The sequence below is a fragment of the Saccopteryx leptura genome, chromosome 2, assembly GCF_036850995.1.
Source record: "Saccopteryx leptura isolate mSacLep1 chromosome 2, mSacLep1_pri_phased_curated, whole genome shotgun sequence".
Classification (NCBI taxonomy): domain Eukaryota; kingdom Metazoa; phylum Chordata; class Mammalia; order Chiroptera; family Emballonuridae; genus Saccopteryx; species Saccopteryx leptura.
The window spans coordinates 262,196,180-262,212,349 of record NC_089504.1 but is presented as its reverse complement, the minus strand read 5'-3'; the positions used below and the strand labels follow the sequence as shown (position 1 = coordinate 262,212,349).

General features: G+C 38.0%; 1 protein-coding gene across 6 annotated transcripts in view; it reads right to left on the bottom strand.

Annotated features, from left to right (window-relative positions):
- The window catches only part of RASAL2 (RAS protein activator like 2), a 327,762-nt gene that overhangs the window by 27,025 nt on the left and 284,567 nt on the right, over positions 1-16,170 (bottom strand). For all 6 annotated transcript variants that reach the window (XM_066361613.1, XM_066361614.1, XM_066361615.1 and 3 more), the window contains 7 exons: positions 13,335-13,488; positions 11,289-11,387; positions 10,194-10,748; positions 7,036-7,180; positions 3,278-3,422; positions 2,407-2,643; positions 511-712 (listed from right to left, as the gene is read on the bottom strand). In XM_066361613.1, the coding sequence (XP_066217710.1) occupies positions 511-712; positions 2,407-2,643; positions 3,278-3,422; positions 7,036-7,180; positions 10,194-10,748; positions 11,289-11,387; positions 13,335-13,488 (1,537 nt within the window). The remainder of the gene's footprint in view (positions 1-510; positions 713-2,406; positions 2,644-3,277; positions 3,423-7,035; positions 7,181-10,193; positions 10,749-11,288; positions 11,388-13,334; positions 13,489-16,170) is intronic.

The following is a 16,170-nucleotide window of genomic DNA, read 5'->3' as shown; positions in this document are numbered from 1 at the left end:
GTAAGTCTGCAGTACTAATAGTTATGTTAAACCCTCTGGCTTGCGTAACAAAAGAGAATCTCAAAGGTTCAAAGGTAAAGCTAATTAAATTTGATAGTCTCAATATATTTTGAAGTCTACACTTCTGTTAGAAATGGCTGTATGAAGCTACTCTACATGAATAAGGCTATATATCGATACACTAATATTTGATATTAGTTTCTAGGCAAGTTTTGAGATATGTTACATATACTGTCTTTATTTATTTATAGAAATATATACTCCATTAATGCAGATAATAACTTGAAAAAAATATATGAGTAATTTCATGGCTTTCTAGAATTTCCTGGTTTGTAGGGAACACATTTCACTCAGAAATGATAACCATTTACTCTCAGACTTCTAGAACAAAAGGTAGCTTTCAACTAACAGAAAAGTAAGTGCTAGCACCCTGAGATGCTCTCCAGAATTCAGGTACATTCAGGTGCTCTATCTCCCACCTCCCATTACTGTTCCAGCCTACTTTATTACCTTATCCAGCTGGGAAACTACTTCCCACAATAAGGAATGCAACACTGAAAGCTCCCGGCCCAGGTCAATGTAACCGTCAAAGCCTGGAGTGTTCGAGATGGTGTCTGGATTAGAGATCTCCAAAAGAAAGCGCTTCATTCCACCCCACTCATGTTCTAAAAAATCATTCATGAATGCCATGTATTCTTCTTTGTTACCAAATCTAAAGCAGAGGGAGAGAAAATGAGAAAGAATGCATTCAGGAAAATAAAGGTAATCATTTTGAGTTGACTTTACCACATAGCTATAATTTTTATTTTTATTTTGGGGAGGCAAATGACTAATTCATTACTTATAAGTGATAAATGCTAAAACATACTTTCTTAATATCAAAAATGTTAATACTAAAAAAACTATGAATAGCTTTCTCTTCTCTATTGTGTAACACTAACTCATTTTTCTTGTATCTAGAGCTCTCTATAATATAACCTTCATTTACCTACCAAATGTTCATCAGTATAAACCTTCACTATCACCAGATTCTTTGAAGTATCCCAATTTTATTACACTCTTTTTCTTCTCTAAGCCTTTGTTTATGCTATCTATTTCTGCTAGAGAAGACCTTCTGCTCTTCTTTGCCTATCAATAGTCTAGCTATCTTTAGGACCTAACCTAAGTCCATAAAACTTATTCCAAAATAAACTGGAAATAATTTTGACCCAAAATAGCTCAAGTATGGGTACCTATGTGTAGTTCTGCATTGGGTTGTATAAAGGGTACACAGAGTTAAAGTAGTGCACTTTTAAAAAGCCACTACTTAACTAGAACACAATCTGTCTCACTGAAGTTCTAATATTTTCCTTTAGTACATTGTTAATAGCATCTAGTCTAAGCTTCACTTTTGAGTTTGTTGTGATCGATTTTGCCAGTGTACAGTTCCTCTCAGTAATTTCTTAAAATGATTTCCCATAAATTATAAAAATAAAACCAAGAAAAATCTGATGAAAACAATGAGAAGCAGAAAGAAAAAAGTGTGGGTGCACCCACTCTATCACCCAAATATATCTGCTGCATACACTTGTGCAGACTCCTCCAAGTGATTTCCAATGGCCTTTAAAAAAGTTTTAAATCTACCAGAAGTTGAAAGAATACACAATGAACACCCATATGCCTTCACCCACATTCACCAAGTCTTAACATCATGCCAAGTTTGCCTTCATTCTCTCTATATATACTTTTTTTTTTGCTGAACCATTTTAAACTAAGTTGCAGACATAACCTCTAAATATATTAGCACCCATTTCTCCAGAATAAGAAATATCTCTTACATAAACCAATGTTATCATACATATAAAATTAAATTTCACCAATTGTCCCCAAATGGGTTTTTATAGACTTTTTTCCAATTCAGGTCCAAATAAGATCCAAGCATTGCTGCATCTAGTCTCTTCCAATCTGAACAGTCTCCCTCCATCTTTTCCATTTTACATGACATTGACTGGTGTGAAAGGGCCAGGCCGATTGTCTCAGACATGGAAACCACAGAATTTGTCTGATTGTTTTTCCCAACTTTATATTGAAGTTTTTGTGTTTTTTATATTGGTGGGATAATAGCACATGCACCATTTGATATCCTGTCCTTTAATAGCCCTTTTCATTTAATATAATTAACATCTTCATCATTTTCTATATTTTTGGCTATTCTTTGTAAACACTGTTTATAGTGACTGTAAACGTTCTACTGAATGAGTGTACCCTAGGTCACTTAACCATTCCTGTATAAAATAAATATTTAATTGTTTCCAATTCTTTTGCTGTTTATAATACCACAATAAAAAGCTTATAACATGAGTGATGAGGCTCCCCACCCCCACCCACATTCTAGATCTCATGTCCGGTCATGGTAGCGACACCTACTTGGCAAAGTTAGCCAGGTTCTGAATGACCTTGGCGATCAGAGTCAGAGTCCGAGACGTACGGTCGTCAGGGTACTCCTGCATGAGGCTGAACAGGCTGGGGGACATGATGGCTGGGCACAGGAAGCGCAGGAACAGTGAGGCACTGATGAGCCGCTCGCTGATGTCCTGCTTGCCGCGGCTCAGGCACTGCTGCTTCCATGATGCGAACACTTCCTTCAGCTCACGTGGGAAAACGCTGGGGAAGGGTAAGAACGAAGCCTCTAAACAACCCAGAACGTGCAGGTGACCTCGCTCTGGCCCAGCCACCTCTGTCCAGAGCCAGGCGATGAGGGCAGAGGAGAGCGCTGCCTGGTTCACGGCTGAGAGGTGGGAAAACAGCCACAGAAGCCCAGATGGAGACCGGAAACCCAAAGCTGTAAAACTCAGGAATTAGTATAAATTTAGTTTTGCAAAGTGGGAAAATGGCATGAGGCTCCTGACTACACCATCTGGTTTAATAAAAAGCACCATAATCTCTCTAAAGACTGTTCATCAAAAATCTTCCAGTCTCACCAATGGCTGGGGTGGCAGCAATGATCAAACGCAACTAACACATCTGTGTAAAATCAGTAAATATTTCAGAAAACCATTAAAACACTGTCAGTATCAGGAGAATGTGGTGCTAACATTCTACATAAACACGGTATTTATGTAGACAGTTCAGAGGTTCATCTGCTCACAGTGGAGACTTAGATTTTAGGCAGGACTCTATTAGGGGAACAAAATTCCCCTCAGGCCCCTCTAACCGTGAGCACTGTGATGACTCCCGTGTGAGAGAGTCAGAAAGTGACATTCTGACAGCAGAGGGTGAAACGCTGACTCCAGCTCACCAGTATGAGTTGATGATCTTGCAGAAGGCCAGCTCGCAGCACATTTTCAGGTTGCTCTGATGGTCTACCAGTTCGCTAGATGAACATTTGCTGGGATCCACTTCGCAGTTCTCGTCGGACTCGTACAAAGCTTTGATGAACTCTCCTATTTGAAGAGAGAAGATGGAAGACAGGAGGACTATAAGTAGTGTCTTTTTGAATAGAACAAAGGAATTCAGGATTTCTGTCCTATAATGCATAATAGAGAGTCTTTCTGAGACCTGACAGGGAGGGTACAAGAGATCGTTCAAGAAGGGTTATTGCTTCGGAACCCAAGAGTGGCCACTTCCCATATGTCATGTTTATTTTCTTTATTCTGGAACTGACAAAACAGTAATCACTAACATCATTATCATCATAATATTTATAAAAATAACAATGATACTACTTTAAATAATAATATAACTTTAAATCTTTTATCTGAAACCACAGAAGCATGAGCATGAACTCACTATTTGTTATAAGGCATCTCTACCAGGGTGAATATGTTATTATCTTAGAAGAAAAAATAACCCAAGTTTAGCTGAAGAGCCCACCTAAGGTTTTAAGTGCTAAAGGGTGTCTAGATTTACCTCTTGTAATGGGGATAGTTATTCAACATAGCACAACACTGTAGCAGAAGATCTCTTTATATATAAAGATGAACAGTCTTTAGAATATATATATTTTCTACACTTTTTTTCCCCAAATAGATTTAGCTTATAAGCCCTGTTCATATATCCTATCCTCTATAGTGACTGTCCAACATTGTCTCAAAGAACAAACCCTTACCTTACCGGTTTATTCTCCACTATATATTCTACTGTTCCACGTGTTACACTGTTTTGTGCTTACTTGTCCACCTGTCTGTCTCATCTCTAGGATGAATACCTTTGGAGGTCAGGAACCAGGTACTACTCATGTTAAGATCTGCAGCCTATCAGCTCCCAAAACATTGCAGGTGCTCAATAAATATTTATGAGAACTGGTAATATGTATTCTTGGATTTTTTATAGGTCTTTATGAAAGAGGAGATCTTTCAAAAACCCTTTCAAATCTGCTTATATTGCTTAACGTTCAGAATAGTTATAAAAGATTTTATGAAAGTAAATAATGATTTCTGCAAAATTAAGTAGCAGCAGCAGTGATACAAAGAGCATTTTCTAGCAAAATGGTTTGTTCTGTGGTAAATGAAATCTTTTAAAAATAGCTATGATAGAGGATAGGATGTGGTTACTGGGAAGAGAAATGCATGGAGCACAGGAAACAAAGTGGAGCACAGCAAAGTAAAGGCCCTGGAGCAAGGGAGACCCGGGATCAAATCCCAGGCCCATCGCTGCATGACTGTGGTGCCTTGGAAAGTCATGTAACTAGTCCACGCCTCAGCTGCCGCATTTGAAAGGTGCCTAGCACTTTGTAGCGTTTCATATAATAAAAATTGTTATGTAAAAATTAGGCAGCTTTAATGTAATTTTTCATAAAGTAAAATAATTAAAACTAGTAAAAAGGCTCCTAAAATGTTTACCAACTCTTAAAAGATTTGTATTCGACATGCTGTCAAAGTCTCCTATGCTTCCACACAATTTACCCCATTTAAAGAGGACCTAAACTATCAAATCATTGTAAAATATTCCGTGTAAAAATGGACCAACTTTTAAATTTATATTATAAATATTCTGTTAATATTCTGTTTATTGAGTTCCTTGAGATTAGAGCAATTCTGGGGAACTAATACTAATATTAAGAAATAGTTCGTGAATTTTAAGAATATTTTTCTTTTATTCTTTAAGAAAGGAGCCAAATAACTCGAGGATCCAGTAATAAATTGTCTATAGCTACCGACTAAAAAAGTTTTATTTTTTTCCTGATTTACAGTCTTTGTAAACAGAGCCAATTATTTTCAGTTTCGAAACTTTAGCCTATGTCTGATGATGTGAAAAACACCTCACTGAAGGGTGACCCCTTTACAGGTTTGGACCCAGAAGCTGCTTCCCAATCAAAATCACTGAATCAGACTCAATAATCCACTTACATTTGCTCTCTTGCCTTTGAAAGAAATCAGAGCCAGAGGGGGTAGGTGTGCACTACGTGGTCCAAATGCAAGTCTGAGCCCAGAATATTCTGTGTTTTCTATGTAAATCATGGACTCATCACTACCTAAAGTTCTTATGTAGAAATAAGTCAATAGGTATGAACATATTACTGCTAACGAAGAATGAGCCTCTGCTGGCAAGAATGGAGACCAGTCAGTCCTTTTTAGGGACTTCTTTTCTATATATCATAGGTGGCATTTCCTGTGTCACAGGACATCAGCATGCAATCTTACTCCAATCAGAAGGGTAAAGGGGCTGGCAGACGGCAGATTTAAGTCTCACTGAGGCAGAGCCTGTGCAGTAAATAGTAATGCTTTCATCAAGAAAAACAAAGATTACATAATATCACTGGCAACTTTTAACTCAATTTTCTCTGAGAATTCTTTCAGTAGTCTGGAAATACCATCTTTTTTCTTTTTTCCTAAAATGTATGGAACATAGCAGAAACATTTGTTCAGAGTGCTCAGCTATACGTATTAATTTAATTTTTTTGGTTTACTGAGACTTCACTGTAAAGTCTTTATTTAATTAATGCTTATTATGAAATCTTCAGTTGTATTACTAGAGGCTCCTGCCAGAGTAATAAGCACAGTAGCAATCAGCTAGAATCAATTTCTTTAAGTCTTTTGAAAAGCACAGGATTTCTCTCTTTTTTTGGTTATAAGGATATCCCTATTTTTCTTATTTCCCTATACTGTAAGCTCCTTGAGGACAAAATCTATCCACTCATGCAACATGCTTTACAGTCTCCTCTTGATAGTCATCTGTGACTCCGGAATACTTCAAATGCAGCTAGTACAAACTGAAATGTATAATGAATGTAAAATACACACTGAATTTCAATGATAAAAGTAAAATACTTCATTAATAATTTATTACCCTGATTACTTGTTAATATTTGGGTACATGGGTTAAAGAAACATTATTAATTTCATCTGTGACTATTAGAAAATTTCAATTATTCACAGGTGACTCTGTTATGTTTCTACAGGGCAGAGCTGGCCACATTCTGTGTGAAGTATAGGATATGGAGATAAAAGAAATGAATGTTCTTCAAAGCACTCATGCCTGTTACATTATGGAAAGCAGTAAAGCGCTTAGCACAGTGCCTTACACTAGTGGTTAATGCCTGAATTTCATGACCAAGTCTGTGACTGCATGTGAGTGGCCTAGTTAGCAGAAACTACTGCGTGAACAAGAATCAGTTATTGTTGAAGACTCTGGAGGCCTTAAAGACAAACTGAAAGTTGTGGGACTTGGTAAGAGTGTCTTAGTTTTTGATGTGTGATGTTAACACTTTCAAGACAATATATTTATATCATGATATAAATATCCAACACTTTTGGGAAACCAGGCCAACCTCAGTAGTGACACCCATTAATATTATTGTGTATCTCAGACACTTGAGGGCCTGGGGGTAATTTATGTGCAGAATGTGCAGATGGGTGTTCTCTTTCTGTACAAATCTTAATAAACCCATCTGTTGTTCTCCACTGGTCAGTAATGCAAACTCCTTAAAACTTAAAATCAAACATTGATCAGCTAGACCAAAACACCATGTAGAAGTTCAGTTCAATTGTCTCATGAGGATGAAAGAACTTAAGATCTAAAGGGAAAGAAAAGAAAACATGTTTTCCTTCTCCATACCTAGTGCATCATGAAGATACTGCTGTCCCACCAACTTGAGGTATTCCTCAATGGACTTGGTGGCAATGGTGTTCTCTCTGAAGATCAAGACATCATGCTCTCCACAACGATCCACCTCAGACATCACCAAGTCAGTCAGAAAATCCTGGTAGAATAATGTTCAATCAGGCAGAGAGCAACTGAATAAATAATATACATCAGAAGAGACTGATGAAATACCAGACAGCCTGGGAATTCTGCCTTAAAACTAAAGCTACCCAATTCACTTGAAAGAAAAAAGTCAGTCAGGATACAACCTTAGGTGTCACCCATCAGTCAGGATACAATCTTAGGTGTTACCAACCTAAGTTTAAAATTCCTTCACAGATTTTTCCATTGCCCTTTTGATAAAGACCGTAATTCTGAGTGCAGCCTACAGGTGTTGGGGTTTCTGTTGACCTTCCTAGCCTCACTTTATGCCATTCTCTCTGCATTCTGCTCCAACCTTGAGGGCCTTCTTTGATACCACCCTTTTCTAACCCACACTGCTGTCTATTTGCCTCCAAGCTTTGTGCAGATGCTGTCCTCAGTCCGCTTCCCTCCACCGTCAGTGCCGCCCGAAGGTTCTGGAGTTAGCTCCTTAGATCTTCGGGATCTTAGCTCGTATGTCCTTTCCTCTGTGACACCTACTGACCCACGCTGCCCTGAATCCCATTAGTCCGGTCCCCTTAACCCAGTGGTTCCCAACCCCCGGGCCACGGACCGGTACCGGTCCATGGGCCATTTGGTACCAGTCCGCAGAGAAAGAATAAATAACTTACATTATTTCCGTTTTATTTATATTTAAGTCTGAACAATGTTTTATTTTAAAAAAATGACCAGATTCCCTCTGTTACATCCGTCTAAGACTCACTCTTGACGCTTGTCTCGGTCACGTTATAATATTTTCTGACATTAAACCGGTCCGTGGCCCAAAAAAGGTTGGGGACCACTGCCTTAACCCATAAGTCATAGCACACTTCTCATTGTAATCACATTTTATTTCTGTAATCACTTGATTAATATCTATTCTTGCTCAAAGACTATAAAGCTCTATGAGGTCAAAGACAATGTCTATTTTTGTTCACATCCATATTTTTAAGCACTTAACAGTTTCTGCACATACCAGCTATTCAATATCTACAGTTAACAAATTGATCCACAGTATCAACATGGAATTCCTTGAACTCAACTCCTGAGTTTATTTCTAGGCAGTCTGCCTGCTCTCCACCCCCCACTCCTGCCCCATTCCCAATGCATCCACGGATAAAGAAGGCTTAATGAGGAATCAAGTACTGAAGAAATAGCTGCTTCTGGCCCTGGGCCGGTTGGCTCAGTGGTAGAGCGTTGGCCTGGCGTGCAGGAGTCCCAGGTTCGATTCCCGGCCAGGGCACACAGGAGAAGCGCCCATCTGCTTCTCCACTCCTCCCCCTCTCCTTCCTCTCTGTCTCTCTCTTCCCCTCCTGCAGCCAAGGCTCCATTGGAGCAGGGTTGGCCCGGGCGCTGAGGATGGCTCTGTGGCCTCTGCCTCAGGTGCTAGAATGGCTCTGGTTGCAACAGAGCAATGCCCCGGATGGGCAGAGCATCGCTCCCCGGTGGGCGTGCCAGGTGGATCCTGGTCAGGCGCATGCAGGAGTCTATCTGACTACCTCCCCATTTCCAACTTCAGAAAAATACAAAAAAAAAAAAAAAAAAAAGAAACAGCTGCTTCATTTTCCAACAATCTTAAAGAACTCAATGCAAAATTCAATGTTTATTGTTGCTCAGTTTGAAATGTGATAACATAAAATATTTTGAGTTTTCTATTTGATATATGTCAAAGTCTTTAAAATCCAAAAACAGGGAATATGCTGATTTACTTTAAGATGAAGCATTTAAAACAATAATGGAATTTGCTGTGGGCATCTTAAGGGTATAAAGGATTTACAGACTTAGGAATCACTATGAAAACTCTTAGGCTAAGTGGCAGGAAGACACTTGGGGGTGATGGTGACATTCTGTATCTTGACTGTACTGAAGGTTTCACTTGGAGCATTATCTCTCAAAAATCATTCTATTTTTTCATTTTAAATAGGTATAGTTTACTGTATTACACTATAGCTCAATAAAGTTGTTTTAAAAATCCTACATATATCCTGAACTTTGAGCAACTGAAAAATTGAAAGGACATATCTATACAATTTCAAAGATGACACTTGAAATTTCAATGACACCTCATCCCAAATTCTTAAGCTCTTTTAATGTCAGAAAGTTCAAGATTATTATCAGTAAATCCAATCATAAAAATTATACTCAATAGAAAGGCAGTTAGATAAGGGATTGAATATTGAATATATCAAGATATTCTGATTTATATAAAAAAATCTTATTAGCACTTTCATTGTTTGGTTCTAAATAAATTATTCTATCTATGAACTCTTCTAGGTCTGAAATATAATTTTATTATGACCAATTTGCATACAGTAGTGACTTAGCCTAATTAAGTGAATATGCCTCATAGAGGTGATAATTACTACAGGTCAGGCTGATCAAAGACTATCATTTGACTATTGTTCTTCATACGATTAGTGTATTTATCTTTTTTCATCTTCCTAAAATTTTACTTCTAACCAGAATGAAATAAGATACGGTTGATATTATACCAATTATATAACATCCCTTGGTATTTTTATTCCAAACATAGATTTTAATCCTATGATGATGATTGCGAATACCCAGCATGCTTCTGGAATACCTCCTTCTGTGACCAGGGGATATGCCATTAGTTAGTCTTAACTTAGACAAGGTATGGTGAGAAGTAAAATGGCCATAGGATCCACTCTAGAACTAAAGATCAACAACTGAAGGCACTGTGGGATTAGCATGCCAATGCCACCATTTATTTTGTCCAACAATAAAGAACTAGCTGTGGTATCTATCTTCAATGCAGATGAACTTGAAATAAATATTTGTGTTCTATTTTATTTCTTTAGTTTTATAATCGCCATCTTTTCTGGATCTAAGAACTGCTAATGAATGGGTTTCCTTCTAAATTCTTCTTTTCCTATTTGACCATTAGCAATGCATATTTCTCTAATTTTGATCTTTGTTGCTTCATAAAAGGTACGAAGGGGGTAGGGTAGTCCTCCTCTCCCACTTACCTTGGCTCTGCCAGTACTTTGAAGAATGTGCACTAAGGCACAAGCCAACTCCTCTTTATTTCTCACACTAATCACTGGTTCAAGGACAGAACACAGCATGGTGTAATTGCTGGTGACAAATTCTGCAAATTCTTTGTATTGCTCCATAGGCAGAATGGTGATAGTTTGGAAACGTGATTTAATCCGAATAGATGGTCCTCCTGTCTTTCCTTTGTTGGGTGTAGGTGTACTCACTGGATACCACTTTTCTACAAACTGGCGACCCGTCACACTGGCAGTGGGGATATTGACTAGCCCTACGTAATTATTCTTGTCCTTTTTTTTCTTTTTTTCCATGTCTTTATAAATGTGAACTGTGATGCTATGAAGAGGTGGAAGGCTGTAGAATTCAAAATGTTCACCCCAGAAAATATTGTCTGCTTTGGTCTTGCTGGTTGTACGAGCAAAGAGGGTATCGTCAAGGCACAGTTCACAGAAATATTTCTTTTTAGGGGCGAGGTCCTTGGCTTCAATGATCCATAAACGGAGAACATTTTCAGCTCGTCTGCAGTTGTCCTAGAAAAAAGTAACAAAGTTAAGTTTGAGAGCTGAAATCTCAGAAGACATTTTCCTTTTAAATAGGTGATGCTGATTATATATCTTATTATGGGGAACCAATAAATAACGAAAGGAATTGTTATCTCATTGTTTAGGATAACAGCAAGCTCTAAACAAGAATGTATTAGAATCTTAAGAGAGCCACATACATTCTATTTCACTTGGGTTAAAAAGTATTCTGAAACAAATTCAAAAAATATTCTGTAACATAAATTCTCAGGTAGCCAGCCTAGTCGCAACTGGACTAATGTCTACAAATAAAAAAGAGATAAGTAATGAAGAAACTTGTATTCTAGTCCCACTTCTATTACGTACTAACTTCTGATTTGGGTAAGTTATTTAACTTCTCCGAGTCTTCTTACCCAAATTGGTAAAAATCATAGCATCTGTGATAAGATTATTTTGAGCATGAAATGGCATAATGTTTAAAATGGTAAATGTGTTGAAAAAGCTCTATCAAAATGAAGGTATTATTGTTACATGCAAAGCCACGATTACCTTATTTGGTTGAACTGTCCTGCGAAGGTTTTCCATCCACTTATCTCTCTCTGAGGCAGAGTTACAGCTGAAGCATTTACTTCCACTCAAGTAGGTAACCTTCAACATAAAGGTTAGGGGTGAGAAAAACAAAACCTAGGGCCTGGGAACTCTGGTTTCCTAGCTGTGTCATTTAGGAATTGGGGATATGCCATGAACCCGAATCACACTACATGAAACCAAGATGGTATTTCCAGCTTTGTGATTTCTAAATCTACATCTACACCCACTGTTAGCTTTACATCCTCACTCATCTCCAGGTATGAGAACAAATGCCATTTAGAATTCAGCTCAGGAACCTAAATGTTCAGAAATATCAAAATTAAAAATTTTAGGACACAAATTACCTGACTATGCTCAATTCTAATAAAAAATAACAAAAAAGAGAAAGAGTCTCTAAAACAGCCTATCCAGTTTCTGGGCCTACCTTCACTATAATATTACAAGAGGGTACCAAATGAAATCAGAAAGGATTACCAGTATTGGATTACTGTCTTTGGAACCCATTTCTCCTCCACTAGGAAACCCACCTGCTGACTTCTAGTCTTTATTAGGTTACTCTGATTATTATAATCACTGTCCTATAAAAATGGAACGTGTTGCCTAACTTATGGTGGGGCAGTGGATAAAGCACTCACTGGAATGCTGGGGTCGCTGGTTCGAAACCCTAGGCTTGCTTGGTCAGGGCACATACAAGAAGCAACTACTGCCAGTTGATGCTTCCTACTCCTCCCCCCTTTCTCTTCTCCCTCTAAAATCAATAAATAAAATCTTAAAAAAAATTAAAATATGAAACATGTTATCTACCTATATGCCTAGCACCTAACCCTGGGCTTGGTACACACTTGTTGAACTGAGTTTCAAAAATACAGGAAAGTTCAAGTGAATTAAAAAAAAAGAACATGAAAAAAAGAACTGTGCTTACATATTAACTCAATCTTGGCTTATAACCTAGTGAATTAGATAACACCTTATAATCTGATCAAATATGGGCTACTAGCCACATATGACTAGTGAGCACATGAAACAAATGTAGCTAGTCCAAACTGAGATGAGCTATAAATGTAAACTGCACATGAGATTTTTAAGACTTAGTATTCACCTGCCCCCCCCCCAAAAGAATGTGAACAAATCTCACTGACAATTTTTATCTTAGTTACATGTTGAAATGGTTGTTCATTTAAGAAATTTAGGCACCTGCAATGTGCCAGGGAATAGGCGAGGTTGAGGGTATTGCAAAAATAAATAAGAGCCCTGGTGGGGTAGCTCGGTTGGTTCAAGCATTGTCCCAATGGGCAAAAGGTTGCGGGTTCAATCCCTGGTCAAGACACATAAAGGAACAGATCAATGTTTCTGTCTCTCTTCTCCCTTCCTCTCACTCTAAAATCAGTAAGTAAAAATTTAAAAAAAGAGCTCTGGTCAGGTAGCTCAACTGGTTAGAGAAGCATCTCAATACAAGGTTGCAGGTTAGATCCCTGGTCAGGGCACATATAAGAATGAAACCAATGAAAGCATAAATAAGTGGAATAACACTTATTTATGTTTCTCTCTCTCTCTAAAGAAAAGACATGGTTCCAGATCTTGGAATTGCCCGTGTTGTAGTTCGAAAAATTACATTTAGATCAGTTTCCTCAAACAATCATTAAAATTGGGAGCTTAGACTTTCAAGAGAAAAATAGCAAGTGTTTGATATCTTTATCAATATTAAAAAATTGAAATCCTAATTTAATGTTATTGTTAGTCTTGTGGCCTCTGCTCAGAATGTGCTAAGAACACATTTATTTGGAAAGCAGATTAAGCCAAAAGGAATGAGAGGCCATCATTAACTTTAATCACCAATATAATTAGATTAATGGATTTCCAGATCTTTTCTGTATAAGTAGATAATTTTCAATCACTGAAAACCAATCAAGCTGATCAAATCAATAGCACAGAAATGAAATCACAAAATTATTGGTGGAAAATCTGCTTGTTGGTTAACTCCTCTTCCTTTTTTCTGTATCTTACCTCGAAGCAGAAGTCCTGCCCCAGGATGCTGCTGTGGAGCGGCTTCACGGACACGGGCTCCCCCCTGCCAAGGCCCAGACACTCCACCGCACTGCATGGGCTCAGCAAGGACTCGTGGGAGCGGGACTCTTTCAGTTTAGGCAGCCCACGAGACCTAACATAGGAAAAGATACGTAAGACAGAGCAAGTGCTTGGTCAACAAGGAAACGAAGATTGGATGCAATTGAGGCCAACAACAAATGTATAAATGCCTATGGAAAAAATGAACAAGGAGCAAATGAGTAGTTAATCTCTAATAATAACAGTAACCATATTTATGTGGCACATGTAAACTCTACATATATTTATGCATATGCGCGCGCACATACTTTTTTCCTCAATAAAGCATGAAAACATACTATAATTTTACTAGTCTCAAGGGACCTCAAAGCTCCAGCACAGATATTGTTTTTTTTTACAGATATTGTTTTTATCCTCTCCTGGCCTTTGAGATAGAGAAATATATACTATTAAGGGTTATCTTATACATTCTTATTTATGCAAAGGTATTATCAAAGACATTTTTTTTTCATGCGATAGCTTTATCCTTTTCTATCACTGATAAAATAGTACTGTATTGGCTAAATTCTCATTCTGTTTCTTTCTGCTCTGGCAGAATAAAAGCACACACGCGTGAGCATACACGTGTGCACACACACACACACACACACACACACACACATAGTCAAAGCCCAGCTTTTCAACACAAGATCCTGCCTTTCAAAAGGTCTGATTTCCATCTCAATATGACATTCTTTTTTAGAAAGCTCTTGGTTCTGTCCATGCTTTACTGTATAAATATGAATAAAGAATGGAACGCCTTGAAGAAACCTCCCACCCATAAAAGAAATGCTCAAAGTCCCATTCAGAAGAACAGTTCTTTGTTGACACCACTCAGGCATCCCGACTGATGTTGCTTCCTAGCTGTTTAAAAAAGAGGTCTGGGAATCACGACTCTTGTCACTGCAGGAGCTCGGACTTCACTGCCTTCCACCCTGGCAGAATTAACAAAGTCAAACAATATAAAGCACAATATTCTTAAATCCAGTATTGTATAGCCATGCAGTTTTACCCAATAAGTATAGTATTTATTGACTGAAACACCTAGACTTAAATAGCTATCTATTTCAAGCAAAAGTATCTACCTACAGGGATAAGAAATGCCTTACATGAAGACATTTGTTTTTGTAAAACACATTAGATAAGCAGCTTCATTCATTTTCTTGAAATAACCACATTAACATTAAAAGGAACTGAAATATTTGATGTCAGAGTAGCTTTCAGTTAAATTATAAAGTAATGAGATACAGAAAAGTAGCATTAAAAACTGCTCTTTCGTTCTGTTTACGTTCCAACATCATTCAGCCAAACTCCATATACTAAGAAACAACTTAAGCAATAGGATTTTAGTCCATTCTTCTTTCCATACATAAAAACCCAATCAGCATTTAATGTTTAGACCAACAAACGCGTGCTCTGATATTCAAGCAGTCTTTTTAAGGTCAAAAAGTCAATAATTATATTTCCTATTGATAATGCAAAGTAGGCACAGAAGCCCCCAAATGTTTTGTACATAAAAACACAGCAATGTAACAGCTCCACATTTGTTTCCTTTTGTTATACTGGAGGAGACAAGGACATATACTGCACACATAGCACAACTATAAATAATGCTAAAACAATTTCACTTTAATACAATTACCACACAACCATTCCCAATATGGTTTGTAGGAAGCTTGGTTGAGGCACCAGGATATGGTAATCTTTCTTAAACACACAGAAAACAATTCCAGCCCCTTTTCCCTGGAGGAGTTGGTTGGAGGGGAAAAGCCACTCATGCTCTGGTAGTGAGCCTCAGAACAGGAACAAAAAAGGCATATTTAAAATAGAAGGCAGCATGACAAAAGGCTCACTTTTATTTTTAGAATTCTCTAGAATATTTTAAAACAGAAATTAACTTTATTGCAAACAAAATAAATGTCTACCTACATGAAGCAACTGTACAGCCTGGCAGTGCAACCCCAAAGCATAGCGGTGCCACATGTCACGCGTGGTAGAGCAAGCCCCTTTCTGAACTACATCTCAGAAAACAACTCTATTTGGAAGACAAAAACTAATAGAAAATGGTTTCCCTGCTGTCTTCAGTTACTGATAACATCTCTGGGTCAATGTTTTCCAGGCATCATTTCAAGTCTTCAAAAGAAGCAGAACAGAAGGACAAACAACAGAATGTGAAGTCATCTTCCAAACAGACCGCAGATGGGTAATATTCCTTCTTCTCTTCCTCCAGCTGCATCCAGCCCCTTAGGTAATACAAACAAGGTTCCTGGGCTCTAGGCTCGGCCTGTTGCCATGGCGCTACACCTATAAGGAGATTAGAGCTGAAGGCAGCAGGGAGAAGCTGAGCTTGAAGGACTCAAGGAGCATGCTCTGCAAGCTTGACCATTTTAAGACAGAAAGAAGGAATGGCAAGGCCCCTACCCATGTCCATGAACAGTTTTCTCAGAACCAAAGGCTGTAGAAAAAAATCGAGGTATCTGGCGTGGAGATTTCTCTACCAGGGAACAAAGCTATGAAGCTTAAGCTTGCTTCATACACGATCCCATGCCCCCTACTAGAAGGTGTTTGCAACACCCCACCTTGCAAGTACAACCTTTCTCTCAGGTCTGTTCTGTTTCCTGTGCAGTGTTTACCCTAGTTTAATGTTTCTAGGAATGATTTTACATTATCTTATCTGGGTCACACATTCTTCTTTCCTTTGGAGAGAGTTGAATGAAATTCTTTATTCACTGTATTT